Source organism: Eleginops maclovinus, chromosome 22 (genome assembly GCF_036324505.1).
Source record: "Eleginops maclovinus isolate JMC-PN-2008 ecotype Puerto Natales chromosome 22, JC_Emac_rtc_rv5, whole genome shotgun sequence".
NCBI lineage: Eukaryota > Metazoa > Chordata > Actinopteri > Perciformes > Eleginopidae > Eleginops > Eleginops maclovinus.
The window spans coordinates 18,435,272-18,447,883 of NC_086370.1; the positions used below are offsets into that span (position 1 = coordinate 18,435,272).

Here is a 12,612-nt window from a genome sequence, read left to right on the forward strand (position 1 = left end):
GTAAGGCTTTTACTTCCTCATCCTTTTTACTTATTATAACCACAGAACAACAACAACAACAACAACCTTTTTATATCGTTATTTTCTAGTATTCACTAATGCCCATCAATAATGACAGGAAGCTGTCTCTGCCGCCTCAGTGCATCTAAATAAAACCCATTACTCTGCTTGAGTGTGCAGCTGTTTTTTTTTTAGTTCTTTTCTAGTCGATATTCAAGAGCCATAGAAAAAAAAAGACATGTAATGCAAATAGCAGTGACACCCACTGCCCTCTGTGTTTCAGTATTACTACTCAGTGAGGGTTCTTCCGGGCCAGGAGGCGTTCAATGTGTGGGCAGGCTGGGTGACCTCTGACTTTCATCAACACGACTTGACTTTTGACACCGACAATGCCCTCACTGTAACTGTCACTCTCGGAGATGACAGCGGCAAAGTCCAGGAAAGGTCAGTAAACACTTTCAGTATGGGGGACTTAACCTCAAATTGAAATACTAATTGCAGTGAGGGATGATAGTGTCATAATTATCCTGTTGACACCGTAAGCACAGACTGTGCTGTTGTGAAATCCCATTTACTTTACAACCGAAGAACTAATTATTACTCAACTTCAAGGCTATTAACTCTTTTGTGAAACATCTTCCTTTTGAGTTTAAATGACAGCAAACTGCTAATTAATCGTATCCCTATTCTTTTGCACACAGTGTGAAGAGGTGTAACTGTTACATGGTGTGTGCTGGAGAGGCGACGGGCCTGTCCCAGAGCCGGAGAAGTACGGGGTTGGAAATAGGATGTTTAGTCGACACGGCCACCGGGCTGCTCACCTTTACCTCCAGCGGAGTGGAGATGGCCACCTTCTACCAAGTACGCCGCACAGGGTCTTTTTGATTTGTTCATAGTAATCGTTGTTGTTTTTGTTAAATGTACATTCATCTTCATTAAAAACCCATTACACTCATTGAGCTATGTCTCTTACACTTGTACTAATTAAAGTAATTATAGTGAGTAATGTTTAACTTGCATTATTAAACTGAGGTCATTTTTTTCACTGTCAATCAGGTGGAAGCCAGGACAAAGCTGTTTCCTGCTGTTTTTGTCAAGCCCACCACCAGCAACATGTTTCAGTTTGAACTGGGGAGCACCAAGGTGAAGGAACCTTTTATTTTCCTGTCAGAGACATTGTGTTGTTTGCTGCATCATATGAAAAAGCAACATATTTTTGACATGTTGACCAATTGAATCTACTGATTGGCGGTTCATTCCAGGGTTTTAGGACTTTCTATTCTTTGAAATACCGATTGTATTCTATTTTCAACCTGTTGTATTGCTTCATACATGGTCAGTTGTCTGTAACCCATTTCCCTCTATTTGTCTTCTTCTCGCTTCAGAATGTGATGCCACTGTCGGCAGGTTTGCTTCGCAGCCAAAGAAGGAATGCCGCGCCTCAGTGTCCTCCGAGGGTTCAGGTGCAGCATCTCAACCCGGTGTCGTGGACCAGAGTGCCGGACGGGGCTTTACAGGTGACAGTGGATCGGCCAGATGAGCGCCACGGCTGGAGGGTCCAATGCCATGAGCCCCTGCAAGTCATGACTCTTCACATCCCCGACGAAAACAGGTGGAATAAATATGTTATTTATTGTAACACAGAAAGTGATGCATTAGTTGCTTTAATCTGACATTCGTCTTCTTCCACTGTGATGGAAAGCACCAGACAGCAAACACTTATTTGATAAAAATTTGATCCCACCAAAAACTGCAACAGACTGACATCCTGTCTTCACTTGCGTTTAGGTCTGTTGACATCTTGGAGCTGTCAGAACTGGAGGACCTCTTGACCTTTCACCACCACACTCTCCTCCTATACGGCTCTTTATGCACCCTTGGAAACACTCGAGTTTGCCACGCCCTCTGCAGTCATGTTGACCAATCCCAGCTCCTTCATGCCATTCAGGATCCCAACCTCCCCGGTCGACTCCGCTCTGCGTTCTACCAGCTGCTCATGCAGGTCATTGCTTGTTTGAATTGATGCATTTTCTTCAAGTTCAATTCATAATCATAATTAATACATTTTGTTGTTTTAGGTTCACCTCAGCAGCCACACCTCAGCATGTCACATGATGAGCCATGAGTACATTGTGCCTATGACTGACCAGACCAGAGAAATCACCCTTTATCCCAGCCCTGCTTATGGTGTTGATGCGGGGGATAGTCCACCTCCAGAAGGCATTTTCAGCACTAGTCTCAGCACATCCCTTAAACCACGGATGTATTTCTCCTCTCCCTGTTTTGTCAGGAGTGGTGGACTGGAAGCGGACGGTACAGGTGAGATAGCCTGCGCAGACAGCCCAGAAATCCCTCTGGACACACTGAAGGACCTGACTGTGGAGATGCTGACTGCTGGAGTGTGGGCTGTGGGTCAGAATGTGAGGCATCCTATAGGAGGCAGCTTTGAGCTCCTGCTTGTTCCCCTCATCAGACTGTTCTACAACTTAATGGTTTTGGGGGTATTTGGGGATGAGGATCTGGGGAAAGTTCTGAGACTAATAGAGCCTGGAGTGTTCTCCGTAAATGTCGAAAATATTGTGAAGGAAGAGGAAGAAGACACGGGTGAGGATGAACTATGCACAGGGGGCAACATAAAAGAAGATGACACTCCTCGTCAAGGACTTCTTCAAATGATGCTTCCAGAAGCTGTCAAACTGGAGGTGGAAGAATATGCAGATTTCTTTTACTGTTGTCTTTCTCCTTCCATTGTTTGGTTATTCAGATAGAGCTAAGTTTACATCTCTTTCTCCAGCTCTGCCACCTGCTCTCCTACCTGTGTGATTGCCAGGTGCGCCACAGGGTGGAAGCTGTGGTGGCCTTCTCTGACAACTTTGTGGGTCAGCTGCAGCAGAATCAACGATTTCGCTACGACCAGGTCATGCAAGCGCTCAACATGTCAGCCGCCCTCACCGCCCGCAAGACCAAGGAGTTCCGCTCTCCTCCACAGGAGCAGGTTGAGTTCAACTTGTGCTGTGTTGTAGCTATGATCCAGGAGATATGCATCCTAAAATGAATTACATTAAACATAAAGATGTGCTGGTTCAGGGGTCACGATATAACTGTGGAATTTGTTAGATGATTGTCTCCTAAATATGTGACCTGTCTGTAGATCAACATGCTGCTGAACTTCAGAGAGGAGGAGCAGCAGGAGAACTGTCCGTGTCCGGAGGAAATCCAGCAACTCCTGCAAGACTTCCACCACCTCCTCAACACGCACTGTGGTGGGTTTATCATTTACTGATGCAATATAACCTTTAGTGAGCCAGGTCAGTGAGGAAGAGCTCTGAAGAGGCACTTACAGTGATTACCACTGAGGAATTCTCATCTTATTGTGCAGGGATTGAGTTGGATAGCGACTCAGAGGATGAAGAGGATGCTGAGATGTGTCTTAAAGATCGACTTCTCAGTCTAGTGGCGAGAATCACTGGACTGAGAAAGACACCAATAGAAGAGGAGGGGAGCAGACCCAAGAGTGCCAGTAAGTGCATCTAAGATAAGATAAATGATATGTGTAATCCTGGGGGGGATTTGTGTGCCGATGTGTGCTGAGAAAATACACAAGCATCAAAAACAATAAAGTAGTAAATAAATATATATATGGGACGTGATGTAAAAAAAAAGGAATATTGCTTAACACATTTTTGACCTTTTAATCTAACATTTTTAACATTAGGTTTTAGATTTAAATATCAATTCTTGTTAGGCAACTACTTTTAAATGTAACTATGTAAATATTTCCCCCGAAAGTGTAATAAAATAACAGATTCTGTCTATACCGTTACTATACTGTACAGTCATACTGTTTCAGAGTCCCTGAAAACGCTGACCTCTGAGACGATGGTGCGCTGGGCTCAGGAGACGGAGATGGAGGACCCTGAGCTGGTGAGGGCCGTCTTCTCGCTGCTGCACCGCCAGTATCAGGGCCTCGGGGGCCAAATGGCAGAGCACCTGCGTAGAGCCTATACGATCAGCCAGGCCTCGGTAGAAGACACCATGGCTCTGCTGTCCTCTCTGAGCCAAATCCGCTCCCTCCTCAGCGTCCGCATGGGGAGAGAAGAGGAGCGGCTGATGATCAGGAGATTAGGGTAAGGGGGCGTTTGTTATAAGACATGGGTTTTGCTTCATTTGACATATTTTGTTGATTGCTGGAATATATTTGCATCATTTTTCTTTGTTTGTGTTTTTATGTGCAGAGACATAATGAATAACAAAGTCTTCTATCAGCACCCTGACCTCATGAGGGCGTTGGGGATTCACGAGACCGTGATGGAGGTGATGGTTAATGTTCTCGGAGAAGGGGAATCAAAGGTGAGAGGTTTGAAATGTTTGGATAAATGAAGTGAAAGGATCCTGACCTTCCAGGAAGTGCACTAAACATGGACAAGAAATGAATGAAATGCACCAAAAAAATACACCAGAATAAACAGAATAAATAAAAAGACAAGATTTTGAGTTAAAGTTGAAAATAAAGCGAACATTGCAGACAAAGTTGTAAGGTATTCCAGGTGGGAGAATACATGAATCTGCTATGGGTATGTTATTCAAGGTTGAAAAAACCGAAGGTGAAATTACGTGTGTAGGTAAATTATTAATGGAGCAATATTCCCTGTAGTACAGTCAGTTGTGCCCTTACCTCCTCACATCTGGCTCTGCTTCAGATCCATGCATTGATTTTTCTTTTGTTAGGAGATTACCTTTCCCAGGATGGTGGCCAGCTGCTGTCGATTCCTGTGTTATTTTTGCCGCATCAGTCGTCACAATCAGGGCGCCCTGTTCGACCATCTCAGCTACCTGCTGGAGAACAGCAGTGTGGGACTAGGTACTTTTTATTCTCTTACAAGAAACTCCTCTTAGGGTAATGTTGTGCAATAACGCTTCATTACTCCACAGAATTTGTTTTTGAGAGAGGTGTTTATTGATCTCGAGCTACTTTTCCCAGACCATGCTTTGGAAAGCTGTTGCAAGGATGGCATTTACTCTTAAATATTTAACGTTGTCTACAAGGTAAAACTGTAGTGCAGGGCTACTGCTGGTATTGATTTACACAATGTTTTATTTTGCTGACTCTTCACTTTGTTAGGGCATTGTTTTGCACTTAAGAAAACAACCTTGTGTAGGTGTTCGGATCCTGTCCCCTAATAGCGTCCTTACTCTCTATAGTTTATGTTTAATTTATTTTATAACTTTGTCCCTTAGCCTCACCATCCATGCGTGGGGCCACTCCTCTGGATGTGGCAGCCGCCTCGGTTATGGATAATAATGAGCTGGCCTTAGCACTGAGGGAACCTGACCTAGAGAAGGTGAGTTCATATTCTAGCGCAGCAGAACTTCTGGTAATAGTCTCCTTTATTTCATATCTACAGAGTGACGCTCTCCGGTCTGTTTTATTTTTCACTCGTCTGTATTTTATTTTCGGGTGGCTCTGACACGGTCTATAGAATCTTAGTTTTTCTGTGCTGTACCATATTATTTATAAAGCAACTGCTATGACGATGTTTCTGTAAAATAATCTGCTTTCCAGGTGGTTCAGTACCTCGCTGGCTGTGGTCTCCGGAGCTGTCCGATGCTAGTGGCTAAAGGCTATCCTGATATCAGCTGGAACCCCGTGGAGGGCGAGCGCTACCTGGACTTTCTGCGTTTTGCAGTCTTCTGCAATGGTAAGCTTTGAGTTCTACCCATAGTTTTTAGAATACATCCTGAGATCGAAGAACTAGTTGTATAATCTTTATTTTCCTGTTACCTACAGTAAATGGTTGGCTCGAATTATATTTTTGAGCATTTGTCTTTCCAGTGATTTTATTTTGGCAGCCCGATTTCGCTAACTGTATAATTGTGCTTAAATAACACAATTATACTTTAACTATCTCTGATTTGTTTTTGGATATTGATTTTCTCGCACTGAAGCAAAGTTATAAAGCACAAGAGGCTGCATCATGTCAAGCTCCCAATTAAGTAAACTATTTGCAGAGGTAATTACCTCAGTTTTCTCTACCATTGATTATTCCTGCTCTGCAGCAGTGCCCTGAAGGCATCAGTTGAATTGTCCTTGAGGGTGCTGACAGTTAACCCAACGCTGCATTGGATTTCCATACCAAGTGCCTGTCATGATTTCTGCTTTACCACTTTAGTCTATAAGCGGTGCATGTATTGATCAGGGTATCATTATTCTAATGATCTTCTTGGTGTGTTTTCAGTTTGCTGATTTCCTTTCCTAATATGGTCAACAGAAACACAAACAATACATTTTGCCATCATATCAGTAACAGAGATAAATAAAATAAAATGATGCCATCCATCTATCCTTAGCAGGCAAATCTTCCAGTTAACTGCCCCCCCATCTGCCCCCACAGTGCAAGCAGGCACCCTCCTCATATTGCTCTATATACACACATCTCCCATTAATGTAGTCCCAGTCACATCAGCATCCCACAATAAACAGTGATACATCAAGTAAACAGTAAACAGTGATACATCAAGTAAACAGTAAACAGTGATACATCAAGCAGTAAGTGCCACACTGTAAGAAAAGACCCTTACAGATTTATATCAGGTGGGCGTGGCCATTGTAAGGAAGACTGGCCCCTCATCACTAGATGAGTCAATTCGTCAGGTAGATAGTTGAGCAGAGGAGCCCACACTTCACCAAAGGACCCCTCATTACCCTTCACAACTGCACTAAGTCGTTCATGGGGGAGGACCCGGAATATTTCCCTATACCATAAGGTGACAGTAGGTGGTTTACCATTGATCCAGTTAATTAAAATACATTTTCTGGCCAATAGTAGTAATTTGTCGCATAGTTTGAACTTCAAACGGGTTAGAGTCACCTCCTTTGAGGGGAGGCCGAGGATGAAAAGGCCAGGGTCCCTCTTCACCTTTGCTTGAAAGATGCCACTCAGTTCCTGTGAGATCGTTCCCCAAAATCTTTTTATCAATTTGCATTGCCAGAAGTAATGGTAATATGTTCCTACCCCACACTTGTTACACAGAGGTGAAACCTGACGGTCCATCTTATTTAGTATGTAAGGAGTCAGGTGTAGACGGTGTAATATTTTATACTGTGTCTCTCTTAATCTATTACATGTAAAGGTGGATTTAAATACTACAGTGGCCTCCTGCCAGTCATCCTCAATATGCTTGTGATATCACCTGGACTAAGAGAGTATAGTAGTGCATAGAAGGAAGAGATAAAACGGGTGAGACCTTTACGGGAAATAAGGAACCTCTCAACATCACTGTACATGACTGGGTCATGAGAGAGTAAGGTCCTGGATCCAACAAAGGGCCTGACCTGGAGAAAGCCAAAATGATGTTTTGTGGGAATACTGAATTTGGACTGCAGTTGTTGGAAAGTCATTAACATCCTATTGTCGTATAGGTCTCCAATCACACGCGCCCCATTGCCATGCCACATGTCAAAAATATTGGGAAGGAGACCTGGGGGGAAATCCTGGTTCCTCGTAAGAGGGGCCAGGAATGAGGTATGACCTCCTCTGCCTATACATTTACAGATTTCCTGCCACACTCTAATTGTGTTGTATATAATTGGGTTATTCTTGACATCCCTATGTAGCTTTTTCTTATCACCCATGACCAAGCTCCAAAGTGAGGACGGCAAAGCGGACCACGAATCCAGACAGGGCTTGGATTCGAGATGAGCATGTAACCATTCCCATAGGAAGCGAGCCTGACATGCCCAGTTATAGAGAGTTATGTTCGGCAGGCCCAGGCCTCCCCTGTCTGAGGGTAGCTGTAATGTTTTCATTTTCTGTCTGGGCCTCTTGCCATGCCATATGCACCTAGAGAATGCCCTCTCTATATCAAGAGCAACCTTCTTGGAGATCCACAGGGGTAGCATTTATAGGGGATATAATAACCTGGGGAATACATTCATTTTGATTAGGCTAATAACACAAGGGATAAGGGTAGATCGTGCCATCTATCTAGGTCCTTCTTTATTTTACTTGCTATGGGAGAGAAGTTAAGCTTCCATAGCTCTGTCAGGTCTGGTGAGAATTTTATCCAAAGGTAGGTGAAGCCTGTGGGAGACAATTTAAAGGGACAGTTGGTGAGTGAGGCCAGATCAAATGAGCTACCCAATGGCATGGCCTCTGATTTGCCATAGTTTATCTTGTAGCCTGTGAAGGAACTGAACTCCTGAATAATAGAGAGAATGGTTGGTATCGATATGTAAGGCTTTGTCAGGAACAACAGAATGTCATCAGCATAAAGTGCAATTTTATGGGTTGTCCCCCCTACCGTCTAATAGCCTCCGCTAGGGGCTCAAGTGCTAGCGCAAAGAGCAACGGAGACAGAGGACAACCTTGTCTCGTCCCCCTACACAGCGGGAAGGGCAACGACTGTGTGCCATTAGTTACAACGCTGGCCTGTGGAGAGTTGTAGAGTATCTTAATCCATTTAAGAAATTCCCCTCCCAACCCAAACCTCCCCAGTACATCAAATAAATATTCCCACTCTACCCTGTCGAACGCCTTTTCAGCGTCTAAAGATACAGCAAGGCCTCTATGATTTGTTTGACTTGAGTACTGTATGATGTCTCCTCACATTTGTGAGGGAAAGCCTGTTCTGTATAAATCCGGTTTGGTCGGGATTTATTAGAGACGGCAGGAACTTTTCCAGTCTTGCTGCAAGCAGTTTGGATAACAACTTACTATCCACATTAATAAGGCTAAATCCTCAATTTCCCTCGGGATAAATAAAGCTTCTTGAATCTTGAATCTAATGGGCCTAAATAAGCCACAAATATCAGGTGGCTTATCTTTCTTAAGGATAAGTGTGATATTTGCTATTTGATTAAGTGTTGGGGGGAGATGACCAATCCTCAAAGAATCCAAATACATGTCAGTAAGCGGTCCAGCTATCTGGTGACTCAATTTCTTGTAGAACTCCGGACAAAACCCATCAGGTCCCGGTGCCTTTCCACCCTTGAGGGATGCTATGGCTGCACGGACCTCCTCCTCAGTCACTGGTGCAGTTAATTTTTCCTTTTGTTCCTCTGACAGGGATGGGAGGGACACCCTATCAAGAAATTTCCTCCTCTTCCCCCCAGATAACTCATATTCAGATGAGTAAAGCTTCTGATAAAATTGCCTCATTATTTTATTAATGTCTTTGGTTTTGTAATGTCTGACCTGATTGTCATCTAGCAATGACGGTATCGTATTTGCCTCTATTCTACCTTTAGCCAATCTTGCTAAAAGACGACCAGGTTTGTTTCCTGACTCATAAAGCCTATGTTTTGCAAAAAAGATGGCTGACTCAGCCTTTCTAGTTAACAGCTGATTTAGGGCTGAACGAGCTGCTTCCAATTTTTTAGACAGAAATCTAGAGGGTGCACTCTTAAATTGTACCTCCAGCTGTTGTATTGTATTTTCTAAGCTAAGTTGTTCCTTCATAGCAGCCCTTCTCTGAGCTGTGGTATACGATATAATATTCCCCCTAAGATAGGCTTTAGCTGTTTCCCACAGCAGAGACGGGCTGACATCTGGAGTCTTATTAGTAGCAATGAAAACATTCCACTGTTCAGTAATATATTCAATGAATGGTGGACTGCTCAATAGAGAGGGGTTCATCCTCCAATGGCGGGAGGAGGGATCAGTGTAAGGAGGACAGATGCTCAAACTTACATGAGTGGTCAGAGAGTGAACATATGCCAATTGAGCACTCCCCTCACCCTATCTAGAACCATCCTGGATGACAGGAAGAAATCATTTCTTGAAAATGTCTGATGGGGATTGGAAAAGAAGGTGTAATCTCTCTCCCTGGGAGTGGTCATTCTCCAAGTGTCAAACAGTTCTAAGTCATGGCAGAACTCTTTCAGCCTGAGGCTCTTCCGAGGGATTGGGCTGGATTTAGGTGGGGACTGGTCAAGGCTTGGGTCAGGCACACAGTTAAAATCACCCCCACAACATATGGGGTCGACACTGATGAGACCTCAGATAAAAGCTTAGGGAAAAAGGCAGAGTCATATGAATTTGGGCCATATATGCAACCTATGAGAATCTGTTCCCCATAAAGATAGCCTGAAATGAGGACATAGCGACCATCATTATCTTTTATGGTTTTCTCAAATCATTTAAGTGAGTTTCAGACAATAAAGCTATTTGTGTTTTCTCCTTTTTTAGAAAAGCGAGGATCTTTTGCCTTTTAATGACATTATTGAACCCGTTAACATTAAGGGAAACTATCTTAAGATCGCTCATAACATGATAAAAGTAAGAAATAAAATGTTGTGTAATCTAGCAGAGAGCTTTGTGACATGGCAGAGGGGTATTTTCTTTCATTTTGTTTCTAACCTCTAGCTCAGCTCACTCCGTCCAGGTAGGCAAGTGCATCCTTCGGTGAGTGAAAAGAGTGACTTTTCCCTCCGTGAGAGAAGCTCAGAGTAGCGAGGAAGCGCATGGAAAACCGTATGTCCATGACAATAAGTCGTTGGCACACTCCGTTAAACGCACGTCTCATTTCTTTGACTCCACTGGCCAGATCCTGTCGGATGAATATGGTCTGTCCCTCATGTATTAGCGGTCCTTTCTCCTTGGCCGCGGCAAGGATCCTCATCTTATCCCTCGGGTTGTGCAGCTTGATAATCACTGCGCGGGACCGGTTGGGCTTTGGCGGGGCCAGGGACCTGTGGGCACAGTCAATTTTAATGATGCCCCGCTTGGTCTCCAGGTTCAGCAATGTGGGTAGCCATTTCTCAAAGAACGTAACCGGCTGTCGGCCCTCCGCATTTTCAGTGAGGTTGTAGATTAAAATGTTGTCCCTGCGGCTACGTCCCTCGATATCAATGCTCCTCTCCGTCAGGGCGCACACTCTGGTCTCCAAGCCCGTTTAACCTGGACTCTAAAATCAATTTCTCTACGAGAAATGTGTCAAACTAATACCTTCCCACACAGAATAATCATTTGCCCCCAGCCCACCTGTTTCTTTCTTCTGTGTGTTTCCCGATCTCAGGTGAGAGTGTAGAGGAGAATGCTTACCTGGTGTTGAGGCTGCTGATCCGTCGGCCTGAGTGTTTTGGCCCCGCCCTGCGAGGTGACGGGGGAAACGGCCTCCTAACAGCCATGGAGGAAGCCATCAGGATTTCAGAGGACCCTTCCATGGATGGAGCTTGCACCCCCTACCAGTCCAACAGAGCTCTGTTAGTAGTACTAGAACGTTCTGGGTATCACCAATTTGATAATGCTGCGTGCACAACCAATGAGATTCTGTCAATCAAGTTTAATGGTGCCTAATGCATACTCTACTGGTTTTAAAATCTGCAGTAGACTGGCTCACAGACAGTTTTACTGCATCACATTTCATTTGTAAATGATTAAAAGCATCGAAAGTCACCAAAATGTAGTAAAATATTGTACTCTATGATAAGTCTCAGGAGTAATTTCCTCTCAGGCGCTTTAGAGCATTTCTTGGCTGGAATGCAGCTTCTGTGTTCAGCCAACCTTCCTTTGATAAATAGAGGTTAGCTAATCTAAATACAACAATGTAACAGCTTAATGACACTGATTATTATTATTATTATTAATAAAATGCGATTTATTTTGGGTGGGAGCTGACAACTGCTCTTGTAACAGTCTGAATTTTGAATAAATATTAATGATGGTGGGAAAGATCTTATCTGGCTAATGGGCTGCTTTAATTAGGGATAATCAGTCATAACAAAATGATGATTTATGATTTATTTAGGTTTTTGGACAAGCGTTTGACAGTTGTGATTCTTCCCGCTAACAGAGATGTTGTCCAGGACAATGATGATGACCTCATTCACATGGGGCACGCCATCATGACCTTCTACTCTGCCCTTATCGACTTGCTGGGCCGCTGTGCTCCAGAGATGCATGTGAGTGCTTTTCCACATCAATATCTGAAGATCTCTCCAACATTAAAGCCTAATGGAAAAAGTCTGCAAACTGCCTTTCAAATGATGAGCCAGAACAAACCAAACAAACAAAATAAGAGCATGTTTATTGCTTTTACCTAGAGCCGACTGAAACAATGTTCGTGTGTTCAAAGATTTATCTGATAAAACTCCATAATATTAGTAGAGAGACAGTAGTTGTACCGTAGTGTTTTTCTCAAACTGAATGTATTATATATTAGAGACACTATGGTACACATCTTGTCTTTTATCTATTACAGTGTCATTGAACTACAAATACAGAACAACAAGGACATTTTTAAAAATAAGAGCCGTCCAAAAGGCTTTCAGAAGATTTGGAAAATGAAAACAAGTCAGCTAGACAGTCTCTACTTGGTGTTGAAACAAATTTAGCTCAACAATAGCCAGGGTACTTCCCTACACTGGCTCTACAACATGTGTACATACAAATATTCCTTATTTGTTACTGTATCATCATGGGAATCCCTTTCTAAGATGCAAACGACTGACCACTAACAATGTTTTCTTCTGAATTGTTGATCCAGTTGATTCAAGGAGGCAAAGGAGAAGCTGTCCGCATTCGAGCCATTCTGAGGTCGCTCATCCCAATGCAGGATCTTGAAGGAGTCATCAGCATCGCCTTTCAATTTCCCTCCTTCTCTAAAGGTCAA

General features: G+C 43.5%; 1 protein-coding gene across 1 annotated transcript in view; it reads left to right on the top strand.

The window, feature by feature from the left end:
* The window catches only part of ryr2b (ryanodine receptor 2b (cardiac)), a 66,028-nt gene that overhangs the window by 18,442 nt on the left and 34,974 nt on the right, over positions 1 to 12,612 (top strand). The window contains exons 32-48 of the mRNA XM_063874599.1: positions 284 to 444; positions 702 to 861; positions 1,057 to 1,143; positions 1,386 to 1,612; positions 1,789 to 2,002; positions 2,079 to 2,702; positions 2,795 to 2,995; positions 3,152 to 3,263; positions 3,380 to 3,520; positions 3,851 to 4,127; positions 4,236 to 4,350; positions 4,729 to 4,861; positions 5,239 to 5,342; positions 5,564 to 5,699; positions 11,017 to 11,188; positions 11,794 to 11,902; positions 12,487 to 12,607. Of these exons, the coding sequence (XP_063730669.1) occupies positions 284 to 444; positions 702 to 861; positions 1,057 to 1,143; positions 1,386 to 1,612; positions 1,789 to 2,002; positions 2,079 to 2,702; positions 2,795 to 2,995; positions 3,152 to 3,263; positions 3,380 to 3,520; positions 3,851 to 4,127; positions 4,236 to 4,350; positions 4,729 to 4,861; positions 5,239 to 5,342; positions 5,564 to 5,699; positions 11,017 to 11,188; positions 11,794 to 11,902; positions 12,487 to 12,607 (3,094 nt within the window). The remainder of the gene's footprint in view (positions 1 to 283; positions 445 to 701; positions 862 to 1,056; positions 1,144 to 1,385; positions 1,613 to 1,788; positions 2,003 to 2,078; positions 2,703 to 2,794; positions 2,996 to 3,151; positions 3,264 to 3,379; positions 3,521 to 3,850; positions 4,128 to 4,235; positions 4,351 to 4,728; positions 4,862 to 5,238; positions 5,343 to 5,563; positions 5,700 to 11,016; positions 11,189 to 11,793; positions 11,903 to 12,486; positions 12,608 to 12,612) is intronic.